The sequence below is a fragment of the Pleuronectes platessa genome, chromosome 18 (genome assembly GCF_947347685.1).
Source record: "Pleuronectes platessa chromosome 18, fPlePla1.1, whole genome shotgun sequence".
Taxonomy (NCBI): domain Eukaryota; kingdom Metazoa; phylum Chordata; class Actinopteri; order Pleuronectiformes; family Pleuronectidae; genus Pleuronectes; species Pleuronectes platessa.
In genome coordinates, this window is record NC_070643.1 from 5050053 (window position 1) to 5063175 (window position 13123).

At 42.4% G+C, this 13123-nt stretch overlaps 1 protein-coding gene across 1 annotated transcript; it reads right to left on the bottom strand.

Moving 5' to 3' along the window:
- Positions 1-344: 344 nt before the first annotated feature.
- On the bottom strand, positions 345-2982 carry tbxta (T-box transcription factor Ta). Its single transcript, XM_053447095.1, has 8 exons — positions 2798-2982; positions 2164-2428; positions 1679-1813; positions 1526-1587; positions 1362-1423; positions 1043-1216; positions 822-945; positions 345-603 (listed from the first exon to the last, which is right to left on the bottom strand). Exons 1-8 carry the CDS (start codon positions 2980-2982, stop codon positions 345-347), a joined length of 1266 nt encoding a protein of 421 aa, XP_053303070.1.
- Positions 2983-13123: the final 10141 nt, after the last annotated feature.

A 13123-nucleotide genomic window follows, 5' to 3' on the forward strand; every position in this document is an offset into this window, starting at 1 on the left:
ATGTCGGGAATTACTAAGAGCAAAGAAAGGGTTCTAACCATGCAGCTATTGTTGGGCTTATTATTTTACTTGAATATTGTCCCACGTGGAAGTAGATTATTGTCAAGTTCTGTCTTTGCACATCAACATAGACTCCAGCTTAACTTTGTATATATTTTAAATAGAGGCTCTGGAATGAATAATCTATGCTTTTCCACAAACAGGAGCCAAACATGTCCTTGTAGATCTTATAACGTTTTCTCCACGTCTTCTCAAGGACCCGGATTTATGTCTTTAGTCCTGCCCTTCGAGCCTCAGGCTTTCAGAGATGAGTGCCACGCCTTCAGAGTTGAATTCTGCACAGCTCAGTAGCTCTGAGCTACTGGCGTCCAAGACGCGGTCAGCCTGGCAATGGAGCTCTCGAACTGGGCCTCCCCGACGCCGACCTCAGTCAGGCTGGGATCATACATGGAAGAAGGCGAGGCGACGGGCAGCGCAGAGGTCAGGCCCGTGTAGGATGAGCCCCTCAGGAACTGGGAGGTCAGACCCCCGGGTATGGAGCCTGAGGCCGAGCCTGAAGGGGTGAGGGTGGAGCCAGCCACCGACCATAAACTGGGGTACTGACTGTGGGGGAGAAGAAAGAGGGTTGGTGAATTAGATCATTTTGGGGGGCATCCCTATGTAATCACAACATGAACCAAGTAATTTTCTAAATATAACATCTGGATAGTAGTGGCCCGTTAGGACTGACATCAAACCAGGTTGCAACCATCAATAATGCAGAAATAAAGCTATGAAATTTGATTTACAGTTGCCCCTGTTTATAACGTTGAGAGACTGACCTGGAATTGGATGTGGAGTTAGTGGTGTGGGACAGAGTTCCCATGCCTGTGGAGTTGGGGATCTGAAGAGCAGACCAGCTGTCGTGAGACGGCAGAGAACCGGAGGTGTTGTCCATGTAGTTGTCTGAAAAACAAAAAGAAGATCGAACCGTATTAGTCAAAAACCCTCCATTTTAACATTAAATATTTAATTCAGTGGTCACAATATGAGCAGGTCTTACTTGTGCTGGAGTTGCGTAGGGGGTAGTGGCTGGGGTACGGGGCGGATCTGTGGCTCCTCAGGCTGGAGTAGCGCTCGCAGTATGAGCCGGAGGAGTGGGCTGCTGGGCTGCTGAACTGAGGGGGGCTGCTGCTGGGGCAGATGGGACTCTGGCCCGGGAGGAACCATCCTCCAACTGTGGAAAACAGACACAGCAAAGTCAGACAGTGCACACCCCAATCCTCCGGAGCTCCAGCTGCCCTTCAGCAGCATATACAGCGTTTAGATTTTTTTGAATATTGTATTTTGGAACTAGATATGGAGAAATAAAAGCAACTCACGCTGAGAGTATCCAGACTGTTGACTGTCTGCGCCGTGATCGGGGATGTCTTTGTGGTCGCTCCTGCAAACAAACACACAAACATTAGATGCTGTAAATTTCGTCCTAACCAACTTGACAATAAACCTCATAATAAGGTTTTAAATTGATGTTTTAAGGCTGTACCTTTCTTTGGCATCCAGGAAGGCCTTCGCGAATGGATTGTGCTTTATCTTCAGAGCAGTGATCTGTGGGCAGAATGTGACCTTGTTAGCCTCTCAGTTCATATCTAAAACAAATCAGCACCAATTAGGTTTAAAGTGTGAGGAGATGACCGACCTCTTCGTTCTGGTAGGCAGTGACAGCGATGAACTGCGTTTCGGGGAAAGACTGGCTGCTGATCATCTTCTGGATCCCGCCAACCTTCACAATGTGTATCCTCGGCTCATACTTGTGCAGAGAATTCAGCATTATCTATATGGAAATAGGAAATACCATTAAATATTGATATTTGCCAACAAAACTTTTTCACTAAGTGAATTAAGTCAAGACATAAATCCAGGGGTCTCAGATAAAAAACAAATATTATCTTGTTAACCATCTTTCAAACCACTGAATTAATCTACATATTCTACAATAAAAGTGAAGGAACTTCGAAACCTTTGTAAAATGTTTATTTCTCAAGATATATTCATTAAACTGGATAATGACTGGTTTTCTTCTCAGACAGCTTTAAAAGCTTATTTAGGCTGAATGTGGCCCCACAGGAATAGATGTCATAAAAGCTTTTCACATGACAATGAATAATTCATGTATTTCTTCACCTGTCCGCCTCCATTGAGTTTGTTGGAGAGTTTGACTTTGCTGAAGGAGACTGGCGCTTTCATCCAGTGGGCGCCGAAGTTGGGGGAGTCCGGGTGGATGTAGACGCAGCTGGGGCTCTGGGGCTCGGGTTTACCACCGGGGACCCACTCCCCGTTCACGTACTTCCACCGGTTGTTGTCCGCGGCCACGAAATCCAGCAGCACCGAGTACATGGCGTTTGGGTCCAGGCCGCTGACACTGGCCCTTAGCACCGGGAACATCCTCCTGGAAAAGAATAAACGTCCTATTTGAATGGATTTATATTTGAGACCAAGACCATTTTTAATTATAGAATCCATTACTTTAAAATGAGGAGTTTAGAAGCTTCAGTAAAAAGTCCAGTTACTATTTTCCAAATCCTCCCGAGGCCTCCCAGGCTTCAGGAGCAGCACTTTGACAGCGCATTTACGCGCGTGTGCGAGTGACTGTGTAATATCAAATATAACTAATTATTTATACAACGGAAAATCTGTTATATTTTACAGACTAACTGTTACAACTCATTATAATTTTTTTAACGTGCGTAAAATGCGCCCGTCCTGCGCGTATGGCACAGCAGCGGGGCCTCCTCATAGGGCGCCTTGCTGAACTTACCTTCCAGTCTTGGTGACAATCATCTCGTTGGTCAACTCTTTGAACTTGGTCCACAGGTCTGCATCGTCCAGCGTCAGTTTAATATCCCGCTCGGATGCATCGCCCTTCTCGCTGCCCTTCTGGAACTCGTTCTCCACGGCGCTGAGGAGATGCTCCAGGCGCTGGTCGGGGTTGGAAGAAGTCATATTTCCAAGAAGAAGAGTTGAGACTAAGATCCAGGACGTTGAGGGCTCAGAGACGCTCACTGACTCAGATAACGGCCGGTGACAGAGATGTGCAGGCCCGAGCGAATCACTGCTTCCTAATACCCGAGGCCTCATCCTTTAAGGGCCCCCAGGGACCTCATGGGGATGCGGGGCGTGGTTTGTGCGCGCAGGCACGCACCTCGCCTCTCTGACCGGGTTCAACGTCTCCAAACAACGCCCACACACACAGGCTGAACCTCTCTTTACAATGTCACATGTTTCAATTTAAAAGCACTTTTTACCCTCTAAATTAAAATAAAATTTCTCTCAATCCAGCACTGCTCGAACCATCTACTTTTTAAACACCTGTTAGAGATGATCTAAGAAATAAATAGTGAGTCTAACAGTGATTTCTGCTCCTGTGAAGTTTGGGATTTATGGTTTAATACCTAAAATGTGTTTGCAGTGTGTTGCATGTGATGGGCCCAACACATTCAAGGCTGTGCGCTGAGACAAAAGAAGGGAAGCGAGGGAAGAGATCTGCGGCCTTTGAACTCGGCTTTATATTTGCAAATAGTGCTAATCTTTTGTTGTCTCTAATCCACATGGGAGAGGGCCTGTGTTTACCGAGCATGGGCCATTAGGGCAGACCCTGTGTTCCTGTTGTGCCAGAGTGTGGACAGCCCACAAGTGATGCCCAGATTTGCATAATGGGCCTGGATGTCTCATTCTGAGGCTCTAATATTAAGTATTTCATGCTGCCAGAGGCTGAGTGCTCGGCACCGGAGGATCCTGCTGTTCAAACAAAACAATTTGCTAAACTCAGAGTCGCTGCTGTAAACGAAAATTCCACTCATTGTAATATACTACGTGTGGATTAGGATTTCATCAACAAAACACATGATTATTGTAGAAGATATGATGCATGGTTGCAGATTAAAGCTGCTGAAAGTTTTTTTAAAAAACTTGATAACAACCTGACCAAGACAGACTTAAATAATTAATATTCCTAATACTGATCCATGCATGTGGTTGTATAACGTACAATAACTTGTGGCTTATACTGCACTTTGTACTGTCCTGTGAGAACCAAGCACCATCAAAGTGTCAGCTGGGAAACACAGCCATTTCATTTTCTCTGATCATAAATAAACATTTCACGTGTGAGGGTATTGAAAGGGTTTCCATGTCACAACCCTTTGAGATAAATACTTTCATTTCTTGGTGACCATAATTAACATTTTACATTTAGTCAGTGGTCGAGGTATAAGATCTGACACTTCTTTCACCTCTGCCATCTGGGGTTTAATATTTACTCTCTGAAACTTTGACCGAGAAGATTACACACACACTATAATGACATACTTGCGAACAGATTAACTTCTGCTCATTCATCTCCGGCCACCAGCCCCCAAGCCGTCACCTCACTGTACTTGGGGTTTTATTTATTCAAGCGGCCTCCACTGATCCTGCCACAGGTTTTCGTGTGTTTTCAGATCCGAGGCCCCGTGTGTGTCTGTTTCCCGTCGCCTCTGATTCCACTGTCTGTGATGTACTTGGAATTGAGTGAGGGCTTTGGAGCGCGACTCCACTTTACTACACCACTTCCTCCAGTTCTACAGAGGCCATAAATGTAAAGGGGCTCTCTCACACCTTTCCATCCCGTGTCCATTCAGCAGCCTCTTCCTTTTCCCCTGTGGTTTTGTGTGTGAGTGTGTGTGTATTCTTTTTTTATTTTGGAGACTGAGAGAAGGAGACAGAGAGTGTTAAAAACGAAAAATAAAGGTGACTGCATACTGGACATAACCCCCACAGACTTGGCCTGTATACTCTGATGACCACTGACACACTCACAGGACGCTGTGTCATAACTCCAAATTAAGTTGCAGGTCTGTGATCGGGCCTGTTTGGGAAGTCAGGGGTGAGACGTCTGTAGCTGCAGCAACGTAACAGTGTGTGCTTTGGCTGTCAGGTGTTGCCACGGCGATGCGTATTAAAGCACGGAACATACCATCTTCATAGTTTGACTGACGGGCGAAGTCCAAGCCCAGGTAAAGGAGGAGCCGCTTCATCCCACACGGTGAGCGAACGTCTGCTCTGAAATATGAAGTTTGCTTGAAAAGTCACCAATGGTTTCCCAAAGCTTGTCTCTTCATATACACACACACACACACACACACACACACACACACAGACACACAAACACACACACTGCTGCTGCTGCTGCTGCTGCCTGGTGAGCTGAGGGTTAACTGATGCAGGCCCCGCTCTGGCATCGGCACACACACACCTAGGTGAGAAATATTGCAGAGGTCTGGTGCTTCACAAAGGGACAGTTATAACGATGCATATTTTCCAGAGGACTTCGTGGGACTAAATAAGTAAACACAGGGGGCGGATGAGTCAGGCCCTGGGAAGAACAAAACAGACACATACGCACACACACAAAGTCATTTTTACTATGGTTTATGACATAAGTTGGTAAATGGACAAAACAGCACAGCAGGTCAAGCTCCAAGATTATTGATAAATGGGAAAGAAGTCTTGGAGGTGAAGTAAAGATAGATTCATGCGTCAGATATTCAAGGTGATGCAGCTCATCGATGAATCACAGGAACGAAATGTCAAACATGGAACAGTTGAATTACATTGAAGTGGGACCTCTGGGAAATCCGTCCAGCTTCTGATGTTTTCTGATAATTCTAGAATGATCTGATTCCAATTCACTTTTTGTTTAATTCTGATATTCAGACATATGTGTCTGTGTGTGTTTCATGGTATTTGAATCTTTAGCTCTTTAAAGTGCAGCAGAACACAGCAAGGCTCACTCTTTACTAGAAATTCTTCTTTATTTCGAATATTTAAAGTGATTTAATTGCTTGCGTTATTATTATATTGTGTTTTGTGTAAAATCGTCTTTTATATCGAAAAGGGATATTCATTTTTTTTTCCTTTCACGACTGGCCTAAAAATGTTTAGATCTCTGATTGTTTAGTTCAAGTGAGACTATGTTTGGTGAAAATCTAATCCTGTGGCCACAAGTAGCAGCTGCAGAGTTTCTCCTGCTTCCAACATTTTCGAACTCGTCCCTTTTAGAAGGCCTCGTCATCAGGCCACCTGACCGAGCACAAACAGAGCAGCTCCGATGCAGAAATAACAGTCACACAGCAGCAGCCACAGTCTCTGCACTTGGTGTCTTATTGCCTGTGAATTAAGATCTTTATTGTGAGCAGAATATTCTGTACAAACAGGAGCCTGTCTGCTCTTCCGCCTCATCAACATCTTGCTTTGAAGAAGATTCCACTGTTAAAAAACACTTCATCACAAGTAAAAGTCCTCCACTCAAAATGTTATTCCAGTACAATAAGAAATAATATCAAACCTTATTGATCCAAGCTAGTGGAAATTCATTTGTTATGGCAGCAGATCTGGCTGGGATAGACAAGAAACTAAAAAGCCAAGAGAATAAAATGAAATGAAAAGGAAATACAAAATGCATAATATAAAAATGTCACTACAGATGAAAATATTGTTGGCAGAGAGACTTTAGTAAAGTGTGGTGGCACAGGAGGGACATATACTGTATTTGTGCTTTACTTAAAATATATGTTATATATTATGTGATGTATATTACTTATCTGTTATAAGTATTAAGCGAGGTATGGTATTCAATATGAATATTAGTATATGTGCTATGAGCTGTTTACATATGTGTTTGTGTGCATAGATACATGGGTATAAATTCACAATAGTTACAATATGATATGAATATAAAATGTTATGTTTACAGTACAATACATATATAGCGTGAATTTCACAATAAATCTGAAATAATATAATATAATGCAATAGAATTGGTATTTTTTATACAGATAATGTTTAGGAGGATACTGGTGTGAACATATTAACTTCTGAATATTTTATAAATAATAGTGAATACCGGTGAATAGAATACATAAATACCTCAACAACAGTATTGCACATAAATAAAAGCAGTCATGGGTCAATGCTATTTATCTGTTATAATATGTAAAGCTTTGTTTTTTTATTATGGTTACATTTCATCTTATATTTAGTTATAATTGATGCAATTATTTAATTATATTTTATCTAATTATTATATATTGGCCACGTTCTTATTAATAAATATCTGGGCTGTCAGATAAAACAATATCTAAAATGTACCAAAGCACAAAGTATCATGGACTGGAAATACTGCGTATGCAGTCTGTGTGTTTGTGATCACAGGGGTGTCATGTTGTGCCTTTGACCTTTGACCAACACATTTGTCATAAAGAGAAATTTACCTACACTTGTCACATTGTGTTTTAATCTCACTCTGGTATTTTGAAATGTTGCATTGTGAGCACCAGCCACCACTTCCTCTTCCATCCTGAAGAAGGCAGACCTGTAAAGACTGGAGAGACACCTCCCCCCCAAAACACACACACGGCCCTTCCCTGATGTGGATTGAGCCCTGGGCTTCGTCTGTCACTTTTGCGTTTCCACTTCAAGTTCAGGAAATCCAAACTTTCCTCTTCTAATCACCCGTCCCTTTGAAAGGGATAAAAAGAATTAGTGGGGACAGTAATTGCCCCCCTCCTCGGCCCCCGCCGGGCCTCATCTAGGTGCCCTACAGTAGACCTTGGGACCTTTGGCATGCTAATGACAGGAGGCTCAGCTTTGACACTCCAGAGGCCCAGCCAGGTCTGGCAAAGAAACGCCGCTGAGAGACTTCACAAGGAGAAGAGTTTGATACGACAGCATCAAGAGTTTATTAAAAAATCATCTGCAAACATAACCAAACAGCTCAGACCGTGTAACTGTAAATCTGAATCAAGGTATCACGTTAATAAAGGAAACACTGTAAGGATTGTTGTACCAACTTTCAAACATGTAGTTAAAATTAAATTAAAATAAAATCACTTTCACTGGCCATTGCTGTCACACTATTGCATTTCATGCTCATCACAACACCAGTGTCCTGTATGTCTATAACCTCTTTATATCCTTATTTCCAAGAAATGAAAAGACATCTAGAAATTATTTGAATTTATTTAGTATGTTTTAAGTTTCATCTCAGTACAAGTTGAACATTTGGCTCAAAGAATCTACAGTAAAGGCCCATTTTATACATGTTGATAATTGTTAATACTAGGTCTAATGTTTGATAGTTTAGATATAGTTTAAGAGCCCAAATCTAATCCAATAAAGACAATTCAAGCTGTCCCTGGGTTCTTATCGCCATTTTCCTCTTAAAAAAGCAAAAGAAATATATTTCAACCTGTTGTTTATCCAAATGCGCCTCAATGAAAATTTACTTTTTCCTGAAAAATAAAAGTTTGAGACATTTGGGGAAATACTTCAAATAAATAGCTAATATTGTCGTTACACAGATGAAGTTTCTCTTTACTTCTTTTCAAAAAGAGGATTTGGAATTCAAGGCGAAAATACATGATCATTGAAAAGTTGATTACAGGTATTTTAACTAAAGTAGTCATACATTTAAAAGAGTAAAAAGTAGAACATGAGAGGTCTGAGCTAGAGCAATGCTGTTGCAATGGTGCACGCATTTTTTGTTTGTGTATGGGATAAATATCATGCCATATTCCAAAACGAACAAAAAGTCTGAACGGTTTTGCATGATTGGAATCAAGTTTTGAAACCGTGCATATTGTTTTTGATGGGGTGGGGGGAAAAAAGATCTGCATTTGAATTTTAATTCTTCAAAACAACAGCACTCTCTTTGCTGTCAGTTTTTTTTTCAGGTTTGAAACCTTGTTAGTGGGGATCTGAAAACTGGAGTCCGTACGCTGGAAGAAAAACACAGATACTTGCGTTTTTAAAGGACAAATCTTTATTTTGAAACTTTTGCAGACGTAAACCTGCACATCGGTTGCAGTCTGTTGTTTCAGACCCTTTTTTTGGCAATGTTGCAAAGAATAGTTTATTACTGTATGCACAATATGATACTGTATTTTCATATTATTATTATTGTTATTATTTAACTTCATATATTTCAATCTATGTCACTTAACAACTTGGGATTTGAGCATACATGCTTTACTCCAGTCCACTTACAGAATGTATCTATGGCCATATATTGGGCCGAACAACTTACCGTATACATTTTTATTTATATAATAATACTGTATACAATATAATAACAATACTGTGTTATCTACAGTAGAAAAACACTGTTATTGATGAATAGTTCTCCACACTATCTTCCCTGCAGGTTGTTTTTGCCTGTTTCCTTGTTGTTTTTGCTTTTAATTTTCCACCTCGTTCGGTGTTGCCTGATGTAAATATGAGCAGCTGAGGTCAGCAGACACCAGTGTGTGAGAAAACACTGTTAAATCTCCTTCGCTGGAGCCTCCAGCTGTGTGCACATGCACCCACCCACCCAACCACCTACCCTAACACACACACACACTCACACACACACACTCACACACACACACACACACACACACACACACACACACACACACACACACACACACTCACACACACACACACACATATTGACAGTAGACCCTGTGGAGTGAGATCACACTTGGGCCAATCTCCTTCTGACGTGGACAGGGACCGACTCTGGCTGTGCTGGGAAGCCGTGAAAGACATTAGCAAATATTAGCAGATATTAATCACAGGCTTGGGTTGGATCCCCATGATCACTGGGCCCCGCTGTCTGCTGCTCAGGAGGATTTTTTATAACCTCTGGACTGTCTCCTTCTCCCTCTCTCTCTCTAACCTTGGTCCTGGGCGAGTGAGGTTTTTATTTTTCAGTAGGAGGCCTGAATGGGCGGGGGGTGGGTGGGTGGGGGGGGGTAGGAGGTGGCTGGAGGGGGCAGATCAAAAGGAGCGAGCCCAGTTTCCACTGACAAACACCAAGTGTTAAAGACAGAGGATTAATGATAGGTGCAGCCAGCGACATTATTTACCCAGAGTCAGAGGACGTGTGACTTCAGAGCTCATCACCCTCTTCCTCTGCCGCCACTTCCTCTCTCTATAAATGCACAATTAAAATGAGATGTTCACACAACACGGTGTCGCTCTCTGATGCATGACCAATGAGCCTGCAGCATCTTACAGGCTTATCACCTGATGCAGGACTAATAATAGCATCTTGCATACAGTAGCTGGGCCAAGGCATCCTGTATATACCATGTGTGAAAGATTTAAAGAAGAAATGAGAGAGAATTAAAGAATTAAATGACAGTTTATGAGCCAACCTCATTTAGATGCTGCTGTGAAAAACCCCTGCTGAGGCTGAAGTTGGCAAGTTTTCTGTCTTAAGCCCTACAAGTGTCACAGGATAGATCTGTCTGGTCACAAGAAGAATCAGGGACAGGAGAGAAGAAAAAAAGTAATGTGTACTTCACGACATCCTTAAAAACAGCGGCCAAACACAGGCTAATGGAGCTTTATACCATAGTGTCCTGTTAAATTGTACCTGTTTGACCCCATTATCAGTGAAACATTATATTTTTGTCTATTTTAAATAAAGACAAAAAACATTATATTTGTACTTTTTATTTTGTTGTGTGTGTTCTAAACCATCACAGATATTACTTGGTACGAGGTCATTACTGTTATTCCTCTTCATATCAATTCTAGAATGTTTTAAATCATTTACAGTTGTAGGAATGAAATAAAACATGTCATGTCGTGAGTGAAGGTATGTGCCTGGCTGGCACCATCAGAGATATATGCTATTCATGGTAATAGTGAGTCAGATTTATTACAACATTATGAGACAATCTCATATCATCTATATATTTGTATTTCCCCTTTGTTTTGAACTGTATATAATAACTTAATGCAAATAATCTATATTTAGTTCAATTTTATTGTTAAGGTTGTTAAGACATCTACAATAATTAAGTTAATTTCACTCACCTTTTTCAAAGGCAGTGAATTAATATATTTTAAGGTTACTTAAAGCTTGCCAACTTTTCATATGTTTAACTGTTTATGGATAAGTTTGAAGAATGTCTATAATTAAACCGTTTGTTTTTTCGGGGGAGGTGTTGTTGGTGATTTTTTAAATATTAACTAAATATAATCTTTATGTTATGTGAAACTCATTACCTGTTATTGCTTTTTCAATCAATTTTCCTTTACAAGCAATAGTAGCTCCCTTTCAGAAATAATCTCCAAGCATACCAACTCACCTGGGAAAGCATGACACATGATCAATCACCTGTGTAAACAGGAAGCTGATGGTCTATTTTGCTTAGTTGCAGAAAAAAATTAGTACGAGGAGCAACGAAAGTGAAAAGTAAGAGCAGGGATTACTTTCTTAGCTTGAAAACAAGCTGAAACTTTTCCTGACAGTCAGGGTTGGAAATGCTTGAGATTATTGCGATTATCCATGTTCATTAGAGCATGACAAATAAATCAAGAAAAGATTTGTTCAGACTTAAGTGAATGCTGGTTTCTTCTTTGTCATTGTTTCCGTGTGTGTTTTGGCATCACACTAAAAAGCAACAGCAGAGTTTTAAAGTACAACAGTTTCCAGAGGTCTCATTCTAGGGCCTGAAACACTCCAGAGATGTGAGGACGTCAGGTGTGACCGCAGCAGAAGGGATGAGTTTTAAAAGTACAACACATCAGGGTGGATCAGATGAAACTAAAACTCCCTGCACTGTGAGATACCACTAAATGGATTTATATACTGTATCTGCAGTTTGGTGATGTGACCGTTAGACCAGAGAGACCTGTCCACATCCCACATGTACGATGCTGCTGTTATCAGCTGTTTCTGTATCAGTGGCATCTCAATGCCCTGCTGCTTCCTTTCCTACACGTCAGCCCTGGTTACCAGCAGTCGTACGGCATCCCTCATTTCCTGCTCTCTACTGGAAGGATGTGTATGAGGGCCCTGACAGGCAGCCTTACTTCTATGGGTGTGCAGGGGCCCCGCAGTGGCAGCCAGCGTCTGCCTGCAGAGACTGGGGTGGGGTGGGGCGGGGGCCTTGCTGCACCGTAAACTGGAGTTGGGGTTGGGGGTAAAACAAAGGGGGACGGGCTGCTTTTACTGTCTTCCCACGCCAGGCAGCAGCAGCAGCTGACTGGAAAGTGTTACCTGGAATATGGCGAGTGGCCCCTCCACCAGCAGACAGCCGATGTGAATGCAGGCGCAGTGAGCCAGGTGTACAATCAGCAAACAGAGGGGCCACATCAAAGACTCTCATTAAAAGACAATAGCTCCCCTCCTCCTTCACCTCCTCCTCCCTGGTCCCTGCCACCACAACATACAGCTCCTCAGCATCCCCCCTGAGACAAGTACACTGCCCCCTTGTGTCCACTTTGGCACTGAGAGGCTTTGAAGACACTACTCCCTTTAGCCTGTGGATACAAATGTGAGGCCTGCACCTGTTCAGGTGTGAATGTGTTAAAGAACCTGAGTCAAGACTAGCATGGGACCAGGTGATAGCCAAGCCTGAAACATGCTTCTGCGACTGCGTCTGCGTCTTTTCACGCCGCTGTGGCGCAAGACTCGTTGTCATTCATGCTTCCCCAACCGTTGCGCGTCTTACAAAGCAATTCCGCGCCAGAACATTAGGCGGAGTAATGCTTTTTGTCGAAGACGACCTGAGAGACGCCTTCTTTCTTCTTCATCGATTGTTTATTTACATAGCTACTGCGGCTCCTTGTAGCCTTTTTCAGGCGGACAAATACGCCAGTCAGTGACGGGTTATACAAGTGGACATACTTTCGGATCTCTTCTGCCAAACGCTCTTCTATTTGGTCCATATTCATTCTTCTAAATCTCCCGTTGTTTCTGCCTGTATTATGGGGCATGAAACCGGAAATGCAGCTCCAGAAGGGATGTAGAGCAGACCAATCACAGCCTTGCGGGCTTGCGGGCCGTAAATTTTAGAAAAGGGGGTCGACACCCGTCAGCACGTAAGGAGGGATACATAAGCACGTAAGGGACCCGGAAGGGCTCTTGCGCTTACGGGCCCGTGAAAACGCAGAAGCATGTTTCAGGCTTCAGTCTTAACAGTTTAGGTTAAATACCATAATATTCTATAATTTTTTACAAGAAAACTAATAATTGAACAACACAGAACTATTAAAAACAGGCCTATAATTAAGCAGCACTTGGTGTCACCCTTCATTTTTTTTG

Excerpts from the sequence above, each read along its gene's own strand:
- tbxta (XM_053447095.1), bottom strand. The coding sequence starts at position 2,982 with ATGACTTCTTCCAACCCCGACCAGCGCCTGGAGCATCTCCTCAGCGCC. Across the intron at positions 1,588-1,678 it reads CTGCCTACCAGAACGAAGAG|ATCACTGCTCTGAAGATAAA; the intron begins GTCGGTCATCTC and ends TTCTGCCCACAG. Across the intron at positions 1,424-1,525 it reads TTCCTGGATGCCAAAGAAAG|GAGCGACCACAAAGACATCC; the intron begins GTACAGCCTTAA and ends GTTTGTTTGCAG.